The sequence below is a fragment of the Ctenocephalides felis genome, unplaced genomic scaffold (assembly GCF_003426905.1).
Source record: "Ctenocephalides felis isolate EL2017-DRISC unplaced genomic scaffold, ASM342690v1 CF-g0.4_SCAFFOLD_03571, whole genome shotgun sequence".
Classification (NCBI taxonomy): Eukaryota; Metazoa; Arthropoda; class Insecta; order Siphonaptera; family Pulicidae; genus Ctenocephalides; species Ctenocephalides felis.
Genome location: NW_020539725.1, coordinates 54,776,258 through 54,802,302, shown reverse-complemented (window position 1 = coordinate 54,802,302; position 26,045 = coordinate 54,776,258). Strand labels below are relative to the sequence as shown.

Below are 26,045 nucleotides of genomic sequence, written 5' to 3'. Positions count from 1 at the left end.
TTCGCGAGTGAAAAGGGTTAAAAAAGTTCATTTTTCGCTATAGATATTCAATATATTAGTAGTATATAACACGAAGAAAATACCGTGAAATCTTCACGTCCTTGTACATAATCAAACCCTTTGACATTTAAAAAAATATATAAATTCTTTTTGACAATTATGATAAGCTTGTTCCATGAAAGCATTATTTTTTTGTAATTTTATACCAAGAATTTGCAATTTTTAATGAGAGCAATTTTCACGAACTAATTACGTGTTAACAAACGCGATATCATCAATAAATAGTATGATATAAATAATATATTGATACATATTTCAAATTCAAAGAAATATAAACAAAGCTTTTGGACACCACTCTCATAGCTTCATTTTCTATTTGTCTAACCATGTTCAAATACTTTTGTATTGTTGTATTAAAGATTTGTCCATTGGTCCACTGCAAAATGTCATTTGTTATATTCATCGACCATTACATTCCAGAATGGCCAATTTAGCAGTCCTCTCAATATTGGCAATGTTGTCCACTTGCCTAGCCACAGGATTTATATTTCGTGATAGTGCTCCTACAAATCGATCAGCACCTCAGTCCAGAGCTCGAAAGGTTATTCCTGCAAAAAATAAATTCAATCAGAAGAATTCACTTCAGATGTTGGCCAGACAATCAACTGATGACATCAGGTGTGGCTGCGTTCCGCAAGGAACATGTGTTGCCAATAGTGCCAACACTGATGGCACAGGATTGATTGACTTCAGGATTGTCACAAATGTAAGAAATTGAATAATAAGCATATTTTTACTGAAAGTTATCTCTTAGAAATCGTATTTTATAAAAAAATTGTTTCTTAAGTTACTTTTCATTAAAAATTCTGCTCTCAAAAGGTAAGCATGACTTATATAAATACCAGAAGATATCTCCTGAAATTTGTGCATTTAGAAGTTTTGATTTAATAAAATTAATACTAATTATTTATTTAAAACTTATATTTTTTTCGATAGACGCCGGTGCCACCAATTAATCCTTGTTTAGAAGGAATGCAAGCATGTTGTGTTTCTGGTCCAGCACCACCTTGTGGACAAAGGTACCAGGTATGTCTAAATAATAACTTAAATATAATATGAATCTTTCCTAATTCGAACAATTTCTACTTGATACATGCCCCTTCTTAACCAATAGTAACAATATTAAATGGTAGTCTACCCGAAGGCAGGTCCATGGTGTGAGGGCCACCACTATACATAATTCCCTTGCCCTTTGTCGTCCATCATTCTCACTATTTCTTTTCATTTTTTTTTCATGTATTTTTCCTTTGGAACTTCTGCTTCCATAGTTCTTGATCCTGCGCTTCAACTTGCAGTTCCCTGTATTTTCTCTTCTCGCCTAAGTCGTCAATCATTTGCATTCTTCTTCTCCCCATTCCATTCAGTCCTTCTATTTTCCTCTCTTTGCAGAAGGGGTCCGATCCAGGTTTTTTTTTCAGGATTTGAGTAGAGTTCTTTCTTCATCCACTTTTTTCAGGACTTTATTTGTTATTTTGTCTGTCTACTCTCTTTCCTCCATCCGCCTCCAGCACTGCATTTCAAACTTTTCCAGGTAGTTCTTGCAGACCTTTTTTAACAAATATTTAAATAAATGTCATATCCACACCAATATGCATCAATTTATGATTTACGCTATAACAGAACTTCACATAGTTGTTGACTGTCCAATAGATGAAATTTCTAACAACATGTTATTACTTTTAATATTTTACAATACCGTATGTACCAAAAGTCTAAACGAACAACAAAACAAACTGATAGAAATTGAAAATGAAGTAATCCATTTCATACTATTCCAGGTTCCTCAGCCAGCACCAACGGGTCCAGGTCAGGCGCAATTTGGAGCCTATCCTTGGCAAGCAGTTCTTTTACTAAATAACGTATATATGGGATCAGGAGTTCTGGTGGACGAACGACACGTAATAACTGCCGCCCATAAAATTGAACCTTATTTAGAGTAAGATCGGTTAAATTTTTTAGAAATATGGAAAATATTACTTCTATCAAGTAATGATAGACTATGAAATGTTCGATACCTAAATGTAGTGATATTGTTGCCAGTGATTTTGCTGACATCAAAGTTCGTCTGGGAGAATGGGATGCATCTTCAGATCGAGAGCCAATTCCACATCAAGAATTTGCCATTGAAAGTGTTGCAATTCATCCAGATTACAATAATGGAAACTTGCACAATGACATCGCAGTTATAAGACTCAAGAATAATGTATTGCTTGGTACTTCACCACTTGTGGCAGCAGCTTGCTTACCAACAAGATCCTTCAGCAATTGCAAGTAAATGAAAACTTTATAGTAAAGACAAATAGAAACATTCATAAATAATAAGGAGATAATCTGATAACTTCTTTATATTTATAATTATCTAGCTGTAAATGCTGGGTATCCGGATGGGGCAAAAATGCCTTCACCGGTCAGTTCCAGAATGTGCAGAAGCAAGTCGATGTAATAATACAATCCGCAGATGGCTGCCAATCATCTTTACGTGGAACCAGACTTGGAGCTGCCTTTGTGTTTGATAGTGACAGTTTTATCTGTGCTGGCGGAGAAATAGGCAAAGATGCTTGCACGGTAATAATGATAATAAATAGTGCTCTATCTGATGGCTTCTCTACCTTTTCACTCTGTTGTCCACAACATACTCAACGTATGAGCTGCAAATCTTCGTTTTTGATTATATTCTTATCCGAATATATTTTCCACTTTTGTGCTTCGCCAATAAAGGCGTCAACAATGTTGATGCTGTCCATCGACAAAGATCTTGATCATTGATGTAACAATTTCTAAAAGTCTAATTTATTCTTATAAAATCGTTTTATTTACAGGGAGACGGTGGTTCACCTTTATCTTGCGAAATTAGCGGTCGCTGGTCAATACCAGGACTGGTTGCCCTGGGGAATTGGTTGTGCAGATGCTGGTGTTCCTGGAGTTTATGTTAATGTACTAAATTTCATACCTTGGATTGAACAAACAATAGCTACACCTTAATAGGTTCAGAGTTTTTCATAATCATTCATGAAGCACTAAAGCATTTTGATAACCAACATCTTTTTGATAACATATAGAAAGTTAAATGTTATTGGGAAAAAATAACTCCAAGTTATTTGTTAACCTTTTCCACTCGCAAAGTCAAGAATTTATATGTATTTTTCTGCCGGAGCGGCGGCATTCGAGTCAAAAGGGTTAAGTTCTATTAATTTATATACATATATTATACATTCACTTCAATCGTGAAAATTATTGTTTAAAATCTCTATATAATTATAATTATAATTTATATACTATTATAATTTACATTTAGATACGTTATATGTGTGTATTTCATAAAATATTTATATAATCAATTTCATTACAATTTGTTCACATCCATTCTTACGATTATTCTTATATTAAAATACGGCATTACTTACATTACATACATGCATTTAGTTAACACTATGTACTCAATCATAATAAAAAGTTTCATCAAAATTGTAAAAAAATAAGAATAATTTCGAAGAAGAATAATAATTACGAAAAAACAGCTCGGTCGATCATTACTGAAAAATTCCCGACTAAAAAGTTCCAAAAAGTTTTTGAATTTTTTAAATCCATGCTAGTTCCAGTTTTGGTTTCAAGCAATTCAGAATGACTTAATATCGAAAAAGCATATAATTAGCAATTCGGTTTATCTGGTGAGAACAAACTTCTCCATAGGAAAATTATTAAAAACCATATTTATCGAAACCATACTCATAATAAATAAAAATAAAATAGCTTCTTACATCTCTGATTTAGATTATATTTGTAATGTTCATAGAACTCTTCTATGGGTATGTAATTATAATATAATCAATTGCATTTGAATAGCTTTTATTGTAGTGGAGTTTTTTGGTATATATAATATAGGTTTTCATAATACAGTAAGTTTTAAAAAAAAACATCGGAACTAATGTATTTGTCGCAATATTTGTCAAATATCATTCGTTACTAAATCAGAGATAAGGCAACATCGTGTTAAAGATGTTTTATCAATTAAATAATTACTGAAAAAATTGTAAACCAAATATAGTAGAAAAATTTAAAAAAAAATTAAATAATATTGTATAGTCTTATGTACACTGGTTGTTTAAATAAAAGTGCGTTATACTGAATGCAAAACGTTTGCAATATTAATTATTTTGGTTGAATTTTTGGAGCAACGCAATATACAAACACCTAGAGGTAAGAATGATTTAGTTTTTTATAACAATATAAATGAAGAATATAATAGTACTATAAACTGAATATATTCTTATACGAGCAACCGGGATTTTATGTTATGATATACTTAGACATAAAAATAAAATTAAAATAATCATGCACTATGAACTATATAAAACTTCAGGTAAGTACTATTATTTCGCATTTATTTACCTGAGATATTTAACGCGTTAAAAATATTTTAAATAATATAATTAATATGTAAATGCCTATAGGTATTAAATTCTACTCTAATCAGAATATTTTCAACATTTATTTTACACGTGTTCGTTGAAAGCTTTACATTGCTCTGTTTGTAATGTTTAATCTTTAAATTTTCCATCTACGCACAAAATTGTGTAATTTTTAATGTGAACAAATTTTACAAACTCATTACTGGTTTAAAAAAACGTGAAAACGATCAATAGTATGTTATGCGTGAGCAAATCCATGTCTAAATAACAATATAATAATAAATATGAAAAAAAATGTGTATATACATTACGTTTTCGAAATTGCGTATTGGCTTTCGGAATCCAAATCTATATATTCGTTTTTGCTTTATATGAAGATTTTTCGAACCATATTTGTATAACAGTTTTAAAATGGCATTTCAAGATGGCATTTGATATATTCACTGAGTATTATATTCCAGAATGGTCAACTTAGCAATTCTCTCAATTATGGCAATGCTGTCCACTTGCCTAGCCACAAATTTTATATTTCGTGATAATGCTGCTGCAAATCGATCTACACCACAAACCAGAACTCAGGCAGTAGTTCTTGAAAAGAATAAAATCAATCGAAATAATTCACGTCAAGTGTCCGCCAGACAATCGGCTGATGATGACTTCGATGACATCAGGTGTGGTTGCGTACCTCAAGGGACATGTGTTGCCAGCAGTCCTAACACCGATGGCACTGGATTGATTGATTTTAGGATAGTCACAAATGTAAGAATTTAAATCCTCGTATATGATTGTAAACATATTTTTTACTGGAACTAATCTTGTACAAATCTATGATGTGTTGGTACGCTAGTACATCCTCGTCATTCAAGAGACATTGCCATTTTCTTTAAGAAATCACTTGTCAATAGAAATTTTGCTCTCAAATTAACGTATGACTTTTATAAATACCAAAACTTATCTTTTGTATTTTTTGCGTTTAGAGAATTTGGTTTGAAAATACAGTGGTACCCCGACATACGAGTTTAATTCGTTCCATAACCACGTTCATATGTCGTATCTCAAAATAATTTTTTCCATATAAATACATTGAAATGTCAATAATTCGATCCATTTTTTTGAATAATAAAAAATAAATAAATTTTATTTATTAATTTAATTCTTGTTTTTTCCTGTCTATTCATGATATCAGACATGTTTCCCAGAACAACTCTCATGCTCGAGCTGTTGCAACTTATTCGGAGTAATTGTTATCCACAAACTTTCAGAGCTCAGAAAGCTGCTTATAAATTAAAGAGGAATAGCCCTTATCTTTAGACCCATAATGATTTATAAAATCAAAAAAAGCAAACTCAACATATAAAACTGTACAATCACTATTAATGAATAGTTAAAATTTCACACAAAGTCAGGTATGTCTTAAGTCGGTGTACCACAGTATTAATATTTATCACTTTTCATGAAATTAGAAGTTTGGCGTGTTATCTAAATATACATATTTTTTTTAAAACTAGAAAAAAATTCCAATTTTTTTTAAAAAATAACTATATAAAACTTTTCCCTAAATTAAACACTTAAAGTTAATGCACTCCTTGAATGTATAAATATCACCACTTCCAAATTTATTTAGGAAATACTCATAAATTCATTGATTCATTATTTGTGATTACAACAGACGCGGGTACAAAATATCGATCCTTGCTTAGAAGGAATGCAAGCATGCTGTGTTTCTGGTCGAGTACCTCCTTGTGGACAGAGGTATCTGGTATGTATAATGTTCCAAACATAAACAATTTCATTTTATTACCAAATGTGTTTCTTTGATACAGCAAAGTATATTATTTCTATGTAGTCAATTTTAATTACATTTTATACTTATTTGATAACACACTAGAGTGTGTTATTTTAACCATTTGTTTCTTTGAAACATGTCATTTAACACATCAAAACATTACACTTTGCAGCAACACACTACAGAGCATATAGTTTAGTAAAATAAATAGATATTATAAAAATAATTTATTGCATAATTTTTCTAAGTAACAATTGAACAGATACAATTACCTTTGTAAGAATATTTTACCAACTCTGTATGATTATTTTCTCAAGAAAATATGTGTAAGAGTTTTTAAATCTTGCCTTCATTTTCTTGCTTTTAAATTGCATTTAATATAATTTTCATCCAAATATTTTGAAATGAAAAACTTGAGCAAGACCTAGAATGAAACAAAATATAAAATAGTAATTAGAAACAAAAATATTAGGTACACGTATTCTGGAAAAATAATTACCATTTCTCTATCTCCAAGTGTAGGAATTAAATTCATTAATTATATTGACTATCTGATGAGTCTCATTTTTATTTGAAAAGTCAGTGATCATTCAGAGTCACTTTCAGTATATTTTTCACATGTGATGCATTCCCTGACTTTTATGTATTTTTCACAGTTTTTTTAATTCGACTTGGATACTGGTTTCGTAGTCTTCATTACTAAAAATAAATAAATATATATATATATATATATATATATATATATATATATATATACATATATATCAAACAAATTGAAAATTATATTAACAATTTGAAGAAAACGTATATTTTTAGTTAACGGTTTACAATGATTTTGTTCTATGGCTACTCACGAAATGAGGTATTGCATCCGTCTTCGTCTCTCTTTTTCATTTATAATAGCTTTTTTTATATTTCTTCGACGATTCCGAATCCAACTACTCAATAAATTCCGTAATGAATTCTGTTCATTTCAAATAAAATAACATTTAATACTATATGCTATAATTGATAATAACATACATAAGTTATGTACTTACATAACTTTCTTCACCGATGTCAAAACTCGGGTAGTTTTCAATAATTTTTTCACTCAACTTATAATAATCGATGGGTTTAGGGTTTTTGTTTGTAACGTTCCACAAGTAGGAACCCCAGTGTGCAATAAAGTACTTTCTATTTTTGCGTGTTATTCCCTCTTCTTTTATTTTATAGTGCAAATCTAATGTCAGTGGAGGTAATGATACTAGTGAACGAAAAGATTTTTTTTTGATGTATGATTTTTTTCTACTGAGCACAGGTTCAGTATCAAGGCTCGGGGGGTTTATGTCCTGCCAGAAGAACGAGAACGTTGATAATTGTATCAAGTACTAAACAAATGCATCAACAAACCTTTTGAACAGGTGTTATGTCAGCTGTGTTATCTATAAAAATAACCTCGGATTTGTTCAAATCTTCATTAGCTTCAACCGATGTAGAATCCTGGAAAGAACGCAAGCATTGGATAATTGTATCAAGTACTAAACAAATACATTAAATTTTATAACAAACCTCCTGAACATGTGGTACGTCAGTTGTGTCATTTACAAAAATAACATCTGATTTGAATTCATTCTCATTTACTTCACCACCTTCATAAATTTCAATGGAAGTCGATGAATTTGAAGGAATGTAGTTTGTAAGAGTAGATTCATCGATTGTAATTAATACCACTCGAACATCACTCTTATTTTCGACAACATCATCTTCTTCTATATCACAAAACTGATTATTTCGATCAATATCCCTTTTTTGTAAAACTATATATTTATTGAACAGCATCATGTCCAATATATGATCATTTCTGCGCGCTTCATCCAAACAACGCCGAATCATATTTACATCAGACACTTGTTCGTTCACTGTATATTTGATACATTTACACCTTTCACCAATTAAACAATATACTTTCTTTTCCATTATTTTTCACGTTTATTTTCACACTGATGATGATTGAAATTTTTTCATAAAATTAAAGCACAGGACAATTAAGGTTCGTCCTTGTAAATAAAACTGACAGGTCGCCTGAAGTAGTCTGCGCATGCGCAGCATTGTTCACTCCATTGTAAGTACACACTTACGTGTGTGTATAAAGACACATTCATGTGTATTTTTCTACACATTTTGTATGTATTGTTTAACATGCCTACATCTTTTGTACATTTGTACTGCATTTGAACTAGCGATGTACCCACTTCAATCAAGGGATTCGAATTATTCGAATCAACCTAACTAGTGGTGTGCATGGCATCGTGCCTTAGGGCAAACTGCTGGAACTTTCCGTACAGTAATTAAAAATCTTTGTACGGAACCCAAAAAAAATTACACAAAATATGTACACATTATTAAAATCTCTATAAAATATCTGCTAATTTGAAGTACATATGTCCAATAAACATTTTTGTCCGCCAAATTAATTTTTTTAACTTATTTTTATTTATTATTTTCGGAACGGCTAGACCTGCCTCTGCCAAAAATTAATCAGCACGTCTCCTCATAAATACGAATCGAATGTTTTTCGAATTATTCAAATCGGTCGATCGGTGTTCCCGAAATCGTCGACGAAAAGGGTCTGGGCGTGTTTCCATACAGAATCGAATTTTGATGCCATTTTATAGGTATTTTCGAGAAAATTCGAAATACCAAATTTCAAATCCGAGGCTCATCATTTGGCCGAGATATCAGTGAAAACATGTGAAAGTGGCTTCTGTTTTCAAACTCACTTTTTGTCGGAAATATCAGAGATATCGAAAAAATGTTAACACGTCATTCTATTTATACTGATCTTGTCTATGTTGTTCATAACAAATAATGTGAAAAAATTATTTGTTAGTGTGTGAACAGGTGAAAATGATTTTTAATTTTCCATTTTCTACCAGTGCGGCTTTTTGGACTACTTTTAAATTAGCATCATTCGAAAGTCTGTACATTTTTCTTCTGTTATTCAAAAATTCATTTAAATGAAAAAAAATTAAATATCTATAAAATGGCATCAAAATTATTTAAATACCAGGGTGGGGCCGATTCTGTATGGAAACACGCCCATACCCTTTGTATCCGCACGCACACACACGCGCACACGCACACATACACACATACACACACACGCACACATACATCCGTTTTTTGTAATGCTGCCAAAATATTCAGAAACCTTTGAAAGGTAAAGATATATAAAAATTTTCATTTTCGATCATTTCGCGATTACTATAACCTACCCTACGAGAAGTTAAAAAGTTCTTTTCATCGAAACAAATATTATTTGTGTAACAAGTTTACTTGTTTAACAAATTCCAAACGAATAACATGTTTCGATGAGAAAAGCTTTTTTATGAACATAGTTGTGGTGAAGTATTATTTGTGTCTTTCGTACACTGAGGTATTTGCCAAATGTCTAATCAGGAACAAACTAATCGAATAGAAACAGAAATGAATGATAATTTATGAGACCGAGCTCCAAAAAAACTATTTCATTTTATTCTAGGTGCCCCAACTTGAACCTACTGGTCCAGGTCAGACACAATTTGGAGCGTATCCTTGGCAAGCGGTTATAATGAAAAATAACGTATATATAGGATCAGGAGTTCTGGTGGACGACAGACATGTTATAACAGCTGCTCATAAAATTGAACCTTATATTGAGTAAGACATATATGCTTTAGTTACACGAAAATATATGAAATATAAACTCAAAATCACAATTCCGATAAAGAAGATAGTAATTTGATTTATTTCATGCTTAGGATAGAAGTTTCGGATCCTGATAATATGCTCATAATGCATAGCTTATACTTATTTAATTAATTAATTAATATATAATAAATCTAGCGTACTCATTCATTTTAAAGAAATATTAATGTAATTCAGTACTTAATATCTAATGAAATGTTTATCATACCAAAATGTAGAGATCTTGATGAAAACTTATATACTGAACTCAAAGTGCGTCTTGGCGAATGGGATGCATCTTCCGATCGAGAACCAATTCGGCATGAAGAATTTGCTGTTCATAGAATTGCAGTTCATTTCGATTATAATAAAAAAAACTTGCACAATGACATAGCAATCATAAGGCTCAAAAATAATGTGTTACTAGGTACTTCACCACTTGTTGGAGCAGCTTGCTTACCAACAAGATCATTCAGCAATTGCAAGTAAATGAAAACTTTATAGTATAGACAAATATAAAAATTTAGATAAAATTTAAATAATTAGAAGATAATCTACAACTTTTTTATACTTATAATTATCTAGCTGTAAATGCTGGGTATCTGGATGGGGAAAAAATGCTTTCACAGGCCAGTTCCAGGAAGTGCAGAAGCATGTCGATGTAAAAATACAATCAGCAGATAGCTGCCAATCATCTCTACGTGAAACCAGACTTGGATCTGCCTTTGTGTTTGATGAAAGTTTCATTTGTGCTGGCGGAGAAATAGCAAAAGATGCTTGCACGGTAATAATAAAAAATAAAGCTCTATCTGATAGCTTTATTTATTCACTCCTACATGTAATAAAATATTCTTGCTTAATTCAAGTTTAATTCTTGACTTCCCAATGACAATAATCAAAGCTATAATCAGCAACAGTAGGTTTTTATGATATTATTTTATTTTCAGGGAGACGGTGGCTCACCTTTATCATGTGAAATCAATGGTCGCTGGTTTATACCAGGACTGGTAGCTTGGGGAATCGGTTGTGGAGATGCTGGTGTTCCTGGAGCTTATGTTAATGTATTAAATTTTGTACAATGGATTGAAGAAACTATAGCTATACCTGCGCGATAAAAATCTAAAAAAAATCTTATATTGAAAACATCTCATAATTTTTGAATTGTTTGATTGCCGATCCATGTTCTTTTATTTTTTAATAACGATATTGTTTAGATTTTCAACAACTCTCTGCATTAAACAAATTAATAAAATTTCAAAATAAATCTGGCACAAAACATAAGTTCCAACGATTTATTATTATGACAGATAACGAAAAAAAATATTAAAAATAATAATTAATTGTTGTAGTTTAAAAATTTGTTAATAGTGTTGTTTATTTTATCTTGCTTTATCATAACAGTTTTCACAAGTTCAATGCACTATTGTTGTACAAAATTTCTTTTAATAATAAAATGAATAATTGACTATAAAAATATATTTGTACGTATAATTCAAAATTGAATACAAGAAAAGTTATATATTATATTTATACAAAATGTAAATTAAGAGGATTAGGATTTACTAAATATATAAATGGGCATGCAGGTACCATAATACTTTGGTAGGTATTTGAAATTGTATCAAAAAAACTTGTGTTTAGCACTTATTTCTACCCTGTGCAATCCAGCTCTCGATTTCCTCCACGCTGAAAAAAAAATTGAAAATTGTAAAAATAAATAAGCTTATTGTAAACAAAATTGCATGCAATATATAAGTTATAATAACATTCTTAAAATTCACATTTTCAGAAACTACCTATCAGTGGTTACAAAAGCTAGCTTCATTACAACATATCAAGCATTAAGGCATTTAACAATGTAGATTCTTCTGAATTATTCTCCCGAGTAGTAAAAAAATTTTAAAAGTGAACTTACGTGCGTGGGACCTTAGTCATATTTTCGCAACCGTCTTTGGTGATAATTACATCATCTTCTATTCTTACACCACCAGTTCCACGGAAACGCTTGATCACTTCAGGAACCAAGAATTTACACTTGGCAGGATCAGCAAGGGCTTGGTCCAGAACCTAATTTTAAATATGATATTTAAAAATACTTCTCGAATTTTTAAATACTACACATTGCAATTTATTAATTCAAATGGTTGGCATTTAACCATATGAACTATTAAAAAATTTATAAAAATAACACTGAAGTTGCAAATAGAAATTACTGTACAATACAAATATTTCATCAGATCCATAAACAACAATAAATACATTTTTACATTATTTAGCTATTTACAAATTTAGTTCTAATTAAATTTTTACATTATTTTGGAAAGAAAGAGAAAACTTCCAGTAACTCCGTTACGAAGTTATTTTTAATATAAAACCTACGATATCTATGAAATAACAGCCTGGTTCAATGGTGACACACATGCCAGCCAAGAGAGGTCTGTTAAAACGCAGTTTGCAGTCATTTCCACCAGTTGGACGAGCTGGACAATGTTTAAGATATCCTCCGCAATCATGGACATCCAATCCAATTAAATGGCCGAGACCATGAGGCTGAAATACTGCACCTAAATGGGCCTATAATTGGAAAAGAAATGACGAAAATAAAATTATATATTATTTTAAATTTTGGCTTATTAAATATTTTGAAATTTGACTAATGGACAAATAATACTGTAACACATTGAATCAATATTTACATTCATCATTTCATCAACGTCGCCTTTAAGAAGTCCGCCTTCCTTAAGCTTGCTGAGAAGAGTTCTGTTGGACAAGTGGTGCATTTCCAACCAGGTCACGCCTTCTTTAGCTGCGCCATGTACTGCCAGGTTAGCAGCCAGGACGGCATTGTAGATCAGTTTCTGGTCATCGGTGAACTTTCCATTTGCAGGAAATGAGCAAGTGATGTCAGCAGCGTAGCCGCAATAGTTGCCACCCATGTCGAACAAACTAAATAAAAAACACTTATGAAGATAAATTTAAAACAAATTAATTTGAAAGATAATCCATAGGAGTGACTTCATACTAAACAATGCAGTCGTTTAAAAAAAATACAGATCGTTTTAAATATATCAGCTAATGCGCTTCAATCAAATAACTACTACTCCAACTAGTTGGTATTGGTATTTTGCCTTGAGGCAAGTTACATGAACTTTCCGAAATGTATAAATAATCCATTTAATTAATAAAAATAAATTAATTTATGTGATTAAAAGTATTCCTAGTGGATTTATTACACATGACGAACACGTTAATGCGGAGTATTTTCTAAAAGCACATTTCAAAAATCAACAATTTCTATAATTGAATCAGTTTCCATAGGGCTTTAATGATTTAGTATGTTCATTAAAATCGATTTGGCAGTATGAGCTTAAATGTGAACGAAGGGTTTACCACTTTTTTCCAAATTACAAAGAAACGGCTTGGCAGATTGTCGCAGAAAACTGACGAACGATAGTCCTCATTGAGATACATCAAATGGCTTTTAAATTTCTGAAATCGGTTCAGGCGTTTTTGAGAAAACGTCGATCAAAGGTCTAATTTTGACAAATGCCAAAAAAACGATACTAATTTTTGCAATCTTTGACAATTTTTTAAAATTAAACGACTTGTCGTAGGGCCGTAATATTTTAGTATGATCTATAAGACTATGGTATCAACCGTCAAAATAATAATAATAATAATCGTCAAAAAGAAAATTTTCAATACGTTATTACAAGAAAACGGCCCGGCCGATCTCCACCAAAAACTAATCAGCACGATTCCCAACCAATATATTTGAATTTTCAAAATCGATTCAGAATTGCGGGCTAAAACGAAGACGAAAATTTTTTCACTTTTCTGCTATTTATAAGGAAACGGCTTGGTCGATCGTTGCACAAAAGTGACAAACAATAATCCTCATCGAAATACATCGAATGGCTTTTAAATTTTTGAAATGGGTCCAGCCGTTTTTGAGAAAACGTCGATTTACGGCGAAAAATCTGTTCATACACACACACATACACACATACATACTTTTTCCAAATTTGGTCTCATTCGATTCAGAATGAGAAAACATAAAATTAGCAAATCGGATTTTTTGATGAAAACAAACTTCTCCTTCGGGAAGTTTGTAAATTTTATCTGGAGCATAACCCTTCTAGAGATCAGAGACATGAACTCCAAGAAAGGAAATTGAAATGTGGTACTGGAAGCAAATGTAGAAAATAAAATGGACAGATAAGGTAACAAATAAAGAAGTGCTAAATAGAGTTCAGGAAAAGAATTCTACTGAGCACGATCATTAGAAAAGGAAACTGGATTGGAGCCATTCTGCAAAACGAGTGTCACCTACACGACGTCGTCAAAACAAAAATAGAAGGTCATTGAAGGATTGAATACAAGAAGAATGCAGATGGTTGATGATTTACGCCAGAAGAGAAAATACAGAGAACTGAAAGCCGAGGAGGCATGGAAGCAAAAGTGTTAAAAGGTTAATGCATAAAAGCGTATAAAAAGTGAATAATAATAATGGAGATAAGAAATAAATGCGGGAAAGTGAATCTCCAATTTTTCCCTTACCACATATCGCCATCGTTTATCAGCCTATCATTAGGGGCCCCGGCGTGACCATAATGCAAAACTGCAGAGTTCAGACCACTACCGCAGATGTTTGTGTAGCTGACCTGCCTGCAGCCCGCCTCGCCGTAGACGTGTCGCATGAAAACCGCCTCGGCGAAGTACTCCATGCAGCCGGGGCGGCAGTCGATCATCACTTGCTTGTGGCGTCAGAGGACACCCGCGTCACATAGCGCAGCACTTCCAATTCGGCCTCCGATTTCACTACACGACTGGGGAGGAAATATGATTAGCATAATTTGTATCAAGGTATGAAAATGACTTGTGAAAATCACTCAAGTTGGTAAAAAATTGTTGTTGATGTAATAGAATTTGTACAGTATTTCTCAACATTTTGCATCAAAATAATAAATTACTTGCTTAATACGTGGCGTCCAATAATTACGTGTGACTTAAAAGGGGGGGGGGGTTTGAAAAAAATTAGAAAATATAACGTTAAAAGCCTATGTAAGATATCACGTGAATTTATTTTTAATCTATTTTTCATTTGAAAACATTTTCAAAAAATTTACGATTTTTTCTAGATACTACAAATACACATGATGTTGGATGGAGAAAGGAGCTTAATCTTAAATATCACCAAGGGTGGGATTCAAAAATCCTTAAAAATCAATCACGTGATTAATGGACGCCTCCTCAAGATTAATAATGATAATTTCATTGTTTTAGTTAAAATCGCTAGTAATTCAGATGATCTAAATCAAATTTGATAATAGAGATTGAATAAATTTTCAAAAGTATTGATTGTTCTTTAGAATTCAATTCTAATTCTTTAAATATCACCGGTTCCATAAGATTGTAGTTATACCACAAAAAATTATATGTAATTTTATTTATTGCTTGAAATAAATATTTCATTAACACCGAAAATACTCTAAAAACTAATTGCCAACAATTTTATTACAAAATGTATTTATTTCTGAATTGTGTGCAATGCATTTTTAGCTTTTCTTGAATACAGAACACAAAGTACACCATTTCAAAGCAAAATTTGAGAAATATTGTAATAGCATTATATACAACAACAATTAAATTTTATATTCTGCCCAATTATACATATTTAAAATATATATTTATATAACTATAATTGAAAATATATATTGTTAGATTTTTATTTTTTGCTGGAATTGTTTCATTATGAAACTATCAAGTATTTTACTATTTTACAATCCTCAATGCGCCAACTATTGATAGAGCTTGCCAGCATTCTTTAGTACATTTTTTTAAAGGAAGGTTTCTCAAAGTCGAACAACTTTGAAAATTTTAAATTCAGTTTGACAAAAAGTCTTAATCTTTGAAAACGGCAAAATCTTTGAAAAGGGCAAATGTGCCATTATTTTTAACTGAGGTCCTAGAAATACTGTTTACGGTTGCAGTTCCAACATTCAAATGAACAAAAGTAATAAAAATTTACCACAATAACCAAAAAATGGTCACAATTTCACTAAAGCTCTAAGTTGCACTTAAAAGCTTGTAATTTACAAAGAAAATGAAAATTTTTTTTTCTAATTTTTTTGTAAGACAATTATGGACATATTCGGCTTGATGTTGAGTTCTGGGACACACTGTATATATATATATATATATATATATATATATTTCAATAAAACACAATTTTGCCATATGTTTATTATCTTTGTTACAAACTATATTTATATATCAGTTACAGGAGTCATTTGCGATTTTTTTAATAATATTTTACAGGTTTTACGAAAATACATATATAAATGTCCAAAACAAAAATTTCATAGTTTTCTATTTTTATGTCACCGAAGAATTTAAGTAAATAAATTTATTTGTAGCACAATCACAGTCGTGGAAAGATCTTCATAGACCAAAGATTTAGAGAATCATAGATCAGCATTGTTCATTTAACTTGTTCCATTATTTATTATTGATTTAGAGACAATTCAGTGCTTCGTCAAATTTATTTCTCAAGTATGAATTCATTTTTATAGGGTTGTAAAGAAGTCTATCCATGCTGTCATAATCTAAAGAGACTACTTTGAAACCCAACTTGCGTAAATGGCGTATGCGCATTTCTTCACTTCCTAGAGGAAACAATCATATTCATTGATAAAATATACAAATTATCTACAATGAATGTTCTGGAGATTACGGTAAAAATACATAATCTATAATGATGTAAAACACAAACTTGAATAAAATGGTGAATGTATGAATTAATAAGAGTTAAAAGTTTTGAAGAGTTGATGCCGAACATAATGTGGTTACGATTAGTTTTACAGAAGTTACAAAAAGCTATGTATTTGCTGTGCGATCAGGCGTTTCACTCATAAAACCTAACCTCCAAAAGGCGTAAACATCAAATAATTTTATCATAGGTGCATCTTCTGGGATCTCATTGATAACACATATGTGAAGTTAGGTTTTATATGAAAACCGCCTGATCCAGACATTTTTGAAAGTTTTTACTACCAATTCATACAAAGATAGGACCGTAATATAGGGTTGCCATAATATTTATATTTCATTGGAGAATTGGCCACTTAGTCGCTAAAGTAAATGCCGAGGAGTCAAATCCTGCCCTAGGCCAAACAATATCCTAAGACAAAATTTCAATCTTTTACCAATGAGCGTATCTTGGACTCTATCGTCGGTATCCTCGCCGATATTTATGCAAAGATGTTCTGGCAAATTGATAAGAACAGCTACATTCGTATTTCGCATTCTGGAAGCGACAGTCGCTTCCTTTACATCACCCGGATGCATTACAAGATCGGCCATGCATATATCCGATTCATCGGGCATACGGGTTATTTTCACCTGTCTTGTGAACCTGTATGCAAATATATCAGTTTTTAGATGGTAACTGAAGATAAAGTGATAGAATTACATTATTCTTGCAAACTTTTGCAATAAGCGGTACTGTAGAATATTTGATATCGGACGCTGAATCTAATCTAGACAGGATTAAGTTGAGGAAGTACTTTTACCGAGAGAGGCGAAAGCTTTAGTCGTGAATGCAGAACTAATTTACTGATTTGAATTGACTTTCACTATTGATGAAAAGTCACTGTAATAGGCTTATTATTATAATAATTGGAAAATATAGAATAGTTATATTAAAGTTTGGGTGAAATGGAGTAAAAATTGTGCTGAAGTTAAACTAACACTCTATTAACCTGTGTGACTTTCAAGTCACAATCCATTTATTTTAATTTTTGCACCAAATAATTATAGCATTTTTCGTGAGATGATGCATAAATCTAAATTTTATAATGTTGTCAGATAACATTAAGGGGCGTACATTAATCACGTGATCGATTTTTTTGAAGTTTTTTGGAACCCTCCTCCCCCTGGGTCATTTTGAATGTAGAATGGTGATATTCAAAATAAACCCCCCCATTTCCAACCAAACATCAGGTGTTTTTTTAGTTACGAGAAAAAACTGTGAATTTTTTTATTTTTTTTAAATATTCGGATTTTTCCAATAAAAATGACGTAAAAAATAAATACAAGTAATATATTACTATACCCCTCCCTCCCCCACGTGATATTTCGTGATTTTTTGTCAAACATTGGGTTTCCCCTAAAAACCTCACGTGATTAAGTGCCTTCTTATCATTTATGACCTGTGATAAAATTTTCAACCTGGAATATTTTTTTCATATACATAAGTGTAAACTTTATAGATCAGTTGTGACTTAAAATACCAACAAATTGGATTAAATAGATTTTTTTCTGTTTTTATGGTCATGGTGACAATATTTATCATTTAAAGTCCAAAACGAGAACTTGTAATGGACGCAGTTATTAAATCAAATAACTTAAGGGGGTATTCTAGTGTAAAAATTCAAAAAATCAAATTTTTTTTATATCATATTTTCAAAGTTTGACTATCTAAGAATATGGGTACGAGGTTTTTGAAAATTCGAATTATTTTCGGAGATATAGGCATTTTACTAATTCGGTCTCCATACTGGTTTGGTTTCACGCAAAACTTTAAATGCGTTTTTCTCAGGGCAGACTTTTTCAGTACTGTTGACACGATTTCTCGAGTTTTAATCGACCGATTTACTTGAAATGTTCAGAGAGTCTTGTTTATAGACCTATCTATAGCCCGAACTAGGATTATCCCCAAATTCCATTTTTCACTATTTTTAAAAAACTCGAGAAACTCAAAAAAACAGTAAAAAAACACTTTTTTTTCAAACGGTCGCCAATTTGTAAAACAGAATTTTTTACTCATCGCTAGTTCGGGCGATTGCGACTTTATTGTAGATTAATAATCTTTTTATTTCTTTGATTTCGGATAGCTAGAAGGGCTGAAATCATGTCAAGACTGAGGTGCCAATTTTTTGAGACCCCCCACTTCATCAGCTGCCAGTTTATTCAATTTTCAACTTTATTTTTAATTTTTGTATTGTATTTTAATAATATTAATAAAAAAGTGGTAAAAAAATTGATAGTAAAAACATTCAATGCTTTCTTTTACGACACTTTAAAAATGACCTAAAATTTATCGCTCTACACTAGAATACCCCCTTAAAATATGTTTTTTGACTAGGTGACCAGATTATCTTAATAAAATACACTTTTCATATCCCATGAACCACTGAAAAATTGCCTACAAATTTAAACCCATTCTGATACCCACTGTTCTAATGATATAGTTTTTGTTATAGTTATATAATGCATCAGTGGTCAGAAAACTTTTTTAATCATTACCCCAAAATATTTGGGGTCAAGTCTAAGTTGATTTAACCCCATGCCAAAGAGAACTTACCCCTATTCAGACAACTACGCAGCATATATTGTAAATATTAATTAAAAATATATACGTTTTACCCCAAAACATTTATTTTTACCCCATTTGGAGTAATTTTCCCCCATTCCCCGACCACTGATTTATACATACATAATGTAATTATTCATTTTGATTTTAGGTTTGACCTTTTCCCGGGATCAGCCGCTTTCTCTAAATCCTCTAATGATTTCGCAATCAGTTTCCGCACCCTGGTGTCGTCTTTGGGCAACGTCCGTCTTATCTTCATATTTGGCAATCGATCTTTTTTAACGGAAGCGAGCATCGGACCAGGATATCGCGCATTGAATTCTAAAGTCATCGCGTCGTCCAAAGATTTCAGATGAGATAACAGTGTCGACCAAGACTGCGGCCCAGGTTCCTATTTAGGACGTTAATCACCACCATATTACCAGAAAACAATTATATGAACGATTGGTAATTTTTTAAGATAATGTCAGTTAAAAATGTATCAAGAAAACTTGTATCAAAAAAAAATTAGTCTAAATTCTTGGTAAAACACTACTTTTTATGCCACAGATATAAGACTAAACATGGCCCTAAAATACATTTTTCATCTTCTACCAAATTTCATTTCAGACATAAATGCCTGACGAGGATCATGTAGACCTTCCTAGCATCAGACACATATGGCTGACATGGCGATTAACGTGTTAAGGAAGACATTCAATTTCAAAATATTTAGCCCATTTAAATATAACAAAAGTTTTCTGTATCAATTATTATCAACTAGCCTGAAGTCCTTCTATGAATTTCTGCGTGAATGCCAATTTGGCGATATGGGGAGGACATCGACCCCGATACGTGAGCGCCAACATTGAGGCCAGGACATCGGCCGCCGGTGCCAAAAGGAGGAAGCGCTCCAGACTACGTACCGCCAATTCGTCGTACTCGGCCGAACGCGGAGTGTAGTTCAGTTGACCAAATGGCGTCAAGAACCATCGAAGTTGGGAAGGAAGAATCTGGGTAATAAATAGTCATATGCCAACTCAAATCAAGTGATTGAAATCACAATTAACTTGATTCGAATCAACTCGCTTTTAGCCGAGAAATATTTACTGTAATTATCAATTTCACTGACCGTTGAAAAATTAGTTATAAAAGCGTCTGCACAAGCATCAAGAAGTACAGGATCTCGAACTCGAGTGATTTCACAATATTTAAGTAAATCTAAAGCAACATCCACGTCCACTGATCTTTTTTTACTTCTCATATCTTGGTATCCAAATTTGAAATTATTCATTTGAGCACTCAATTTGGTCGAATATGGTAGGACTGGGTATCTTGAGCCCATGCTAATAGGAAAAATATACCAAATAAGCCAAATTATTGAAAAATAAGAATATTCGGAATCAACTTACGATTAAATGAGAACTAGCTTAATTATGATTCATTATATATCTTTGTTCCCTTATCATATATTTTAGTTAGCAAAAATTTTTATATTGAATAATTGATTTTCTATTCTTATGATTCAGAAATAAATTATCAATTAAAAAGTATTCGGACACTGCATCTTAAGAGGTAAGTAAAATTAAGTTGGAGATAAATAAAGGATGTAGCGTGCATATTATTTAAATAATATTATATGATTTAGTTTAGTTTAGTTAAATGTATTGCAGCTATGCTGAGGCTTGCAGCGCTGAGTGTATCTGTTGACAGAAATTAAACACAAACACGCTCGAGTCTCTAGCGCATAGCCTAGTTATAGGAATCCTAGAGGCAAAAATTATTTTAAAGATTCCCATTAGTGCGAGGGAGATTGAATAATTTTTGCCTACGGGGAAAGAGAAAAAGTAACAGAAATGCTGTGACGAACAAATTCGATTCAATCCCCCACCGAAAATCAGGGTGGACATTTTTGTATAAAAGGCGCAGCATTCCTGTTAAAAAGTGAGTCAGTGTTTTAGTTTTGATTTTAACGCATTTAATTAAAAGATACAGAAATTTTGACCTGGGTTCGCCGGCATTTCTGATACTAAATTAAATGCAGAAATAATTAATATTAAAGTAGTTAGTTTTCCGTTTAGTAGTGAAATACTGAGATTTTGACCTGGGTTCGCCGGCATCTCTGAAATTCGAACTAAACGCGAAAACTATTACTGGAAAAGTTGAAAACTTTAGACAGGGCTCCGAACAACGTTCGCTGACCAAATACAGAAATTTTGACCTGGGTTCGCCGGCATTTCTGACATTGGATTTGAACGTTACCGGTGGATTAATTAATAAAACAACTTAGTCCTGCTAAGCTGTTTTAGATAACTTAACCGTACGAGTTGTTCTTCGTAACAAGATAGGGAGTTGTGTTTTAATGTATAATTAATGTAATAAGTGACTTTTATTAGTGTCTGTACGAATCCAAAATCTAAAGATAATACATGTTTTATAACTTATAGTGGTTTTCTTTATTGCATAACTGGTGCGAAAGTGAGAATTTAATAAGTTTATAAAATCTAGTGTTATAAGGACACAAATATCATTATTAATTTTAAAAAAAAATCTATAATTCCTTGTATTGTATTGTATGTTATATACAACAAATTTCTCGATTGATTAGACCAATTCAAAAGTAAAAACTTTTCATTTAATTTTTCTTTGAAGATTAAAAATAGAATGTAATAAAATGCTATATATTTTTCATTTCACATTTTCTTTTGATGTTTTAAACTTCCAAAGCTTCAAACTGTCAAACTTTACTAATTTATATATTTCTTTCGTGAAATTGTTTCTTTTTAATACGAAGGAGCAACATGCCATTTCTTGTTACAAATATAATTGGAAAGATGAGGTTCGAGGAACTTATAAATGAATTATTTGAAATTCCGTTAAAATAATCAATTTCATACATACAATTTAAGTTAATTTTATTTCAATTATTAATTATTCTTACTAGCTCTTGTATTTAGCAATACTATCTTCCCGAGTAACATCCACACAATGTTTTCGTAATCCTCTCATTATAGAAAGATTATTGTACTTCAAAGTGGTCAAACTTTGTACTGTATTTCGCAACTGTTGCTCGGATTGCATCCGACGTCTTTTTTCGGAATTACTATGAAGACTTTTATCAATATGATGCTCTTCTATATGTTTAGGAAGACGTATTTCCTTTGATCCACTTAGATTCAAACTCAACATATTCAATTCGAAAGAAAGCGTTAAGGATTTTAGGAGTTTGTCTGAAGGAGTTCGATCGCTGTTGGCGAGACCCTGGGAGGAATTATTACTTGGTCAATATTGGGTTTGGATGAAGACAAAATTATTTCAAGATACAAACTGTGGTAATTAATCATTAGCAAATTTCCTCAAAATTCGTAAAAAGCATTTTTCACAAAAAATTATAAGAACCGGTTATTTTTAATTTGTCGCTACTATCTCGATTCAATTATAAATTGAATTTATTTATTTATAAGCAAAAATTTGCAATTTGCCTGCAAAGCTGCAGTGACATGTCGCATTTCCAGGTCTCTTTCACGTCCAACGATAACGGATTCAGCAATGTCCAAAATTGCACCTGCTCCTCTAGAAAATCGTGACAAAGTTGCAAGAAACAGAACCCCATCACAGGGTTCTAGAAGCCCTGCTTCCTGAATTTTATTAAAAAATTTCAATAATCATTATATTATGATTCGACACTAAATTTAATGCTGAAAAATAAAATAGATAGATCGCGCTGGACAACATCAGCTGGAAAGTAGTTGTACCAGATATATGATCATCATATGTAATCATGATAAATTTTATATTGGTTAGCTTCTAATACACTTTAATAAGAATATTTTGTATATCTACAAATGTGAAATTTACTAATAAAGTTGCTTATAAAAGTTCAGTATGATAGATATGACTCATCAAATAAACTCATCATCGTTAGACGATAATGTGATAAAATTAAATTACCAATTACCAAACGTCTCGTTTCTATGAATCTTATCATAGATGGCATATTATTGATATATTCTTGGAATACCTGCAATACTGCAGCCCCTTGCCACAACTGGGAGGCCCGATGGGGCGGTAATGTGCTTGCAGCTCTACAAAGTTGTTGTGGGTTGAGCAACCCATCAGATGCTCGCATAACAATCTATTTTATAATAGAAATTTTAAACAAGAATATATAGGATGTAGACCAACACTACAATAAGAACTATTCATTTTAATAAAAATCTAAATAAAAATTTAAATCAAATTTTCATTTATATGTATCTAAAACTAACTCATTTTTAACTAAAACTAAGCAGTCGTCCATTAACCACGTAATCGATTTTCAAGAATTTTTGGACTTTCCCTCCTCCATGATAATACCTGGTGATAATTGGATTAAAACCCCTTTCCCACCCAATATAACTCGTATTTTGCGTATCTATAAAAAACTGTTTATAAATAAACTAAATTAAAATTTTTGGAAAATTAAAAAAAAAATGGATTTTTTTTTAGTCAGGTCAAAAATAAATGCACTTGATCTAACTAGACCCTTCTCTCGCTTGTAATAATTCGTGATTTTTTGCCAAACTCTATATGCCTCACGTGATCAATGGACCTAATGAAAACTAATTGGGCTTTTCAAATATACAAAATTGTACATTTGCAATAGGTCAGTTCTACTTTACCATTTAATTTATGATTATCCTACAAATCTCCTTACATATCCGCTTTGTATACTTATTAACCTATTTAAAGTGCATCGGTATATTAGATATTTATATGGAATTGCGCCAATAGGCCACCTTTCAACCTTGCAGACGTCCAACAGTTGGCAAGTTGATATATTACTACTTCTGACTATATACCACCCACAAAGTAGTTCTATGAGTCAATGTGATTAAAGTACCGTTGAGATTCAAGACTCGTTTATAAAACTGACTAAATTCTTCGATCATCAATTTTAATCATTATTATTACGCAAAATAAAGTTTCTATTTATATAATCCATGACAAACTATAGAAAATAATAATTTATGGAAAATCGATAAATATTATACCAGATTTAAGTATTGCAACTTCCATATTTTGATATTACTTAATCCAGTTTTTTCATCAAGGTTAAAAATCTCAGACAAATATATATTATTCATATAAAAATAGTATCAAGAAGAATATACACTATAACATATAAATCCCATCCCTATTTATTTACCACCAGCTTTTGGGCTTCTACTACTTCTATTTAATCTTCTACCCCTATTGATTGAATGAACAACAAATTTTAAAATCAGGAATTATCAACCTCATCCGCTAAGGCTGCACCGATAATTCCACCCATTCCAGCCGCGCTTTCCAGAAGTTGTTCGGTGGTGCAACCCTGTCTCATGGTTCGCACAAGTTTGAACATTTCCGGATGATACGTATCCAAACTTTCTATAACTCGCGAACTCCGCGCTTGGGAACCTCGAGGGTAGGTTTTGCCTCCTTTCGCGTAAGTCCTTTCTATTTGCCGCAGACGGCGCAGAGCACGATGGGCCAGGAGTGGCGAATCTGGTGCTTCGGCTGCGATTGCAAACACGCCCGAAAATGTGGTCCTGGTCATAGGTTTATTTTAACTTCTAATTTAGGAAAATTATCTTTCACAAATTTTCTGTGAGGATTTTTTTATAAATTTTATGCGACTTTTTTTGTAATTATAAATTCGTTGAGAACATTGAGTTCTCGCATGAAGAATTTTTGTAAAATATAGTAGAGCGGGGCTTAAAGGTCTACCACCAATATCTTATAAACAAGTTTTTTCTAACAACAATATTTGAAAATAGAGAGAAAAATATGCATAACGATCCATCATCTTGATTCCTACGATGTTGCTATCGGGAAATAAACGATAAAGTTAGAAAATCCATAACAAAAGTATTTTCTTTCGTTGTTAACTTCCCGTAGGATAAGTCATAGTAATCGCAAAAAAATCAAAAATAATTTTTTTTACGTTTCAAAGGTTTTTGAACATTTTGGCATATCTTAGAAAAAATGGATGTGTGTGTCGTGTGTGCGTGTGTGCGGATACAGTTTTTCGTCGACGATTTCGGAAACGATTTGAATAATTCAAAAAACATTCGATTCGTATTGATAAGGAGGCGTGTTGATTAGTTTTTGGCAAAGGCAGGTCTAGCCGTTTCGAAGATACGGGGCAAAAAGTGCCAAAAACAGTAACTCAGTTTTTAAGAAAACGGAAAGTCCGATTTTAATAATTCAAAAAACATTTTACTTGTATGGTCAAGATGAACTACTGATTGAATTTTTAGGAAGGCAGGTTCAGCGGTTATGGACTCTCAATAAAAATAATTTAAAAAATTGTCATTTGGCGGTCAAGAATGTTTATTGGACATGTACATCAAATTATCAGATATTTTATAGAGATTTTAAGAATGTGTACACCTTTCCTCATCTATGGTGTACATATTTTGTGTAAATTTTTTGGGTTCCATATTAAGATTTTTAATTACGGGGCAAGAAGTTCTAGCAATTTATCTTAAGGCACAATGCCATGCACCCCACTAGTTAGTTTTTTTTTAGTTGTGATTACTATTGTTTAGCTTCAAAGTCCTTAATATAATTTTTAAGTGTACGTTAATCAATTGTTTTATAAATAGTTAATAAAAAAGTAAATTAAGTTAAAAAAACAGAATTTTACAACAGATTTAATAAGTATTTATTCCAACTCTGCTAATGAATATTTCTGACAAAATAC

General features: G+C 31.7%; 2 protein-coding genes across 2 annotated transcripts in view; both read right to left on the bottom strand.

Moving 5' to 3' along the window:
- LOC113384610 (xaa-Pro dipeptidase-like) overlaps positions 1–26,045 on the bottom strand; it is a 187,403-nt gene that overhangs the window by 20,548 nt on the left and 140,810 nt on the right.
- Positions 6,885–8,281, bottom strand: LOC113384611. The gene is made up of 5 exons (XM_026622359.1): positions 7,807–8,281; positions 7,648–7,737; positions 7,296–7,586; positions 7,110–7,219; positions 6,885–6,954 (listed from the first exon to the last, which is right to left on the bottom strand). The coding sequence occupies exons 1-5, from the start codon at positions 8,212–8,214 to the stop codon at positions 6,906–6,908; spliced, it is 948 nt and encodes a 315-aa protein (XP_026478144.1). The 5' UTR covers positions 8,215–8,281; the 3' UTR covers positions 6,885–6,905.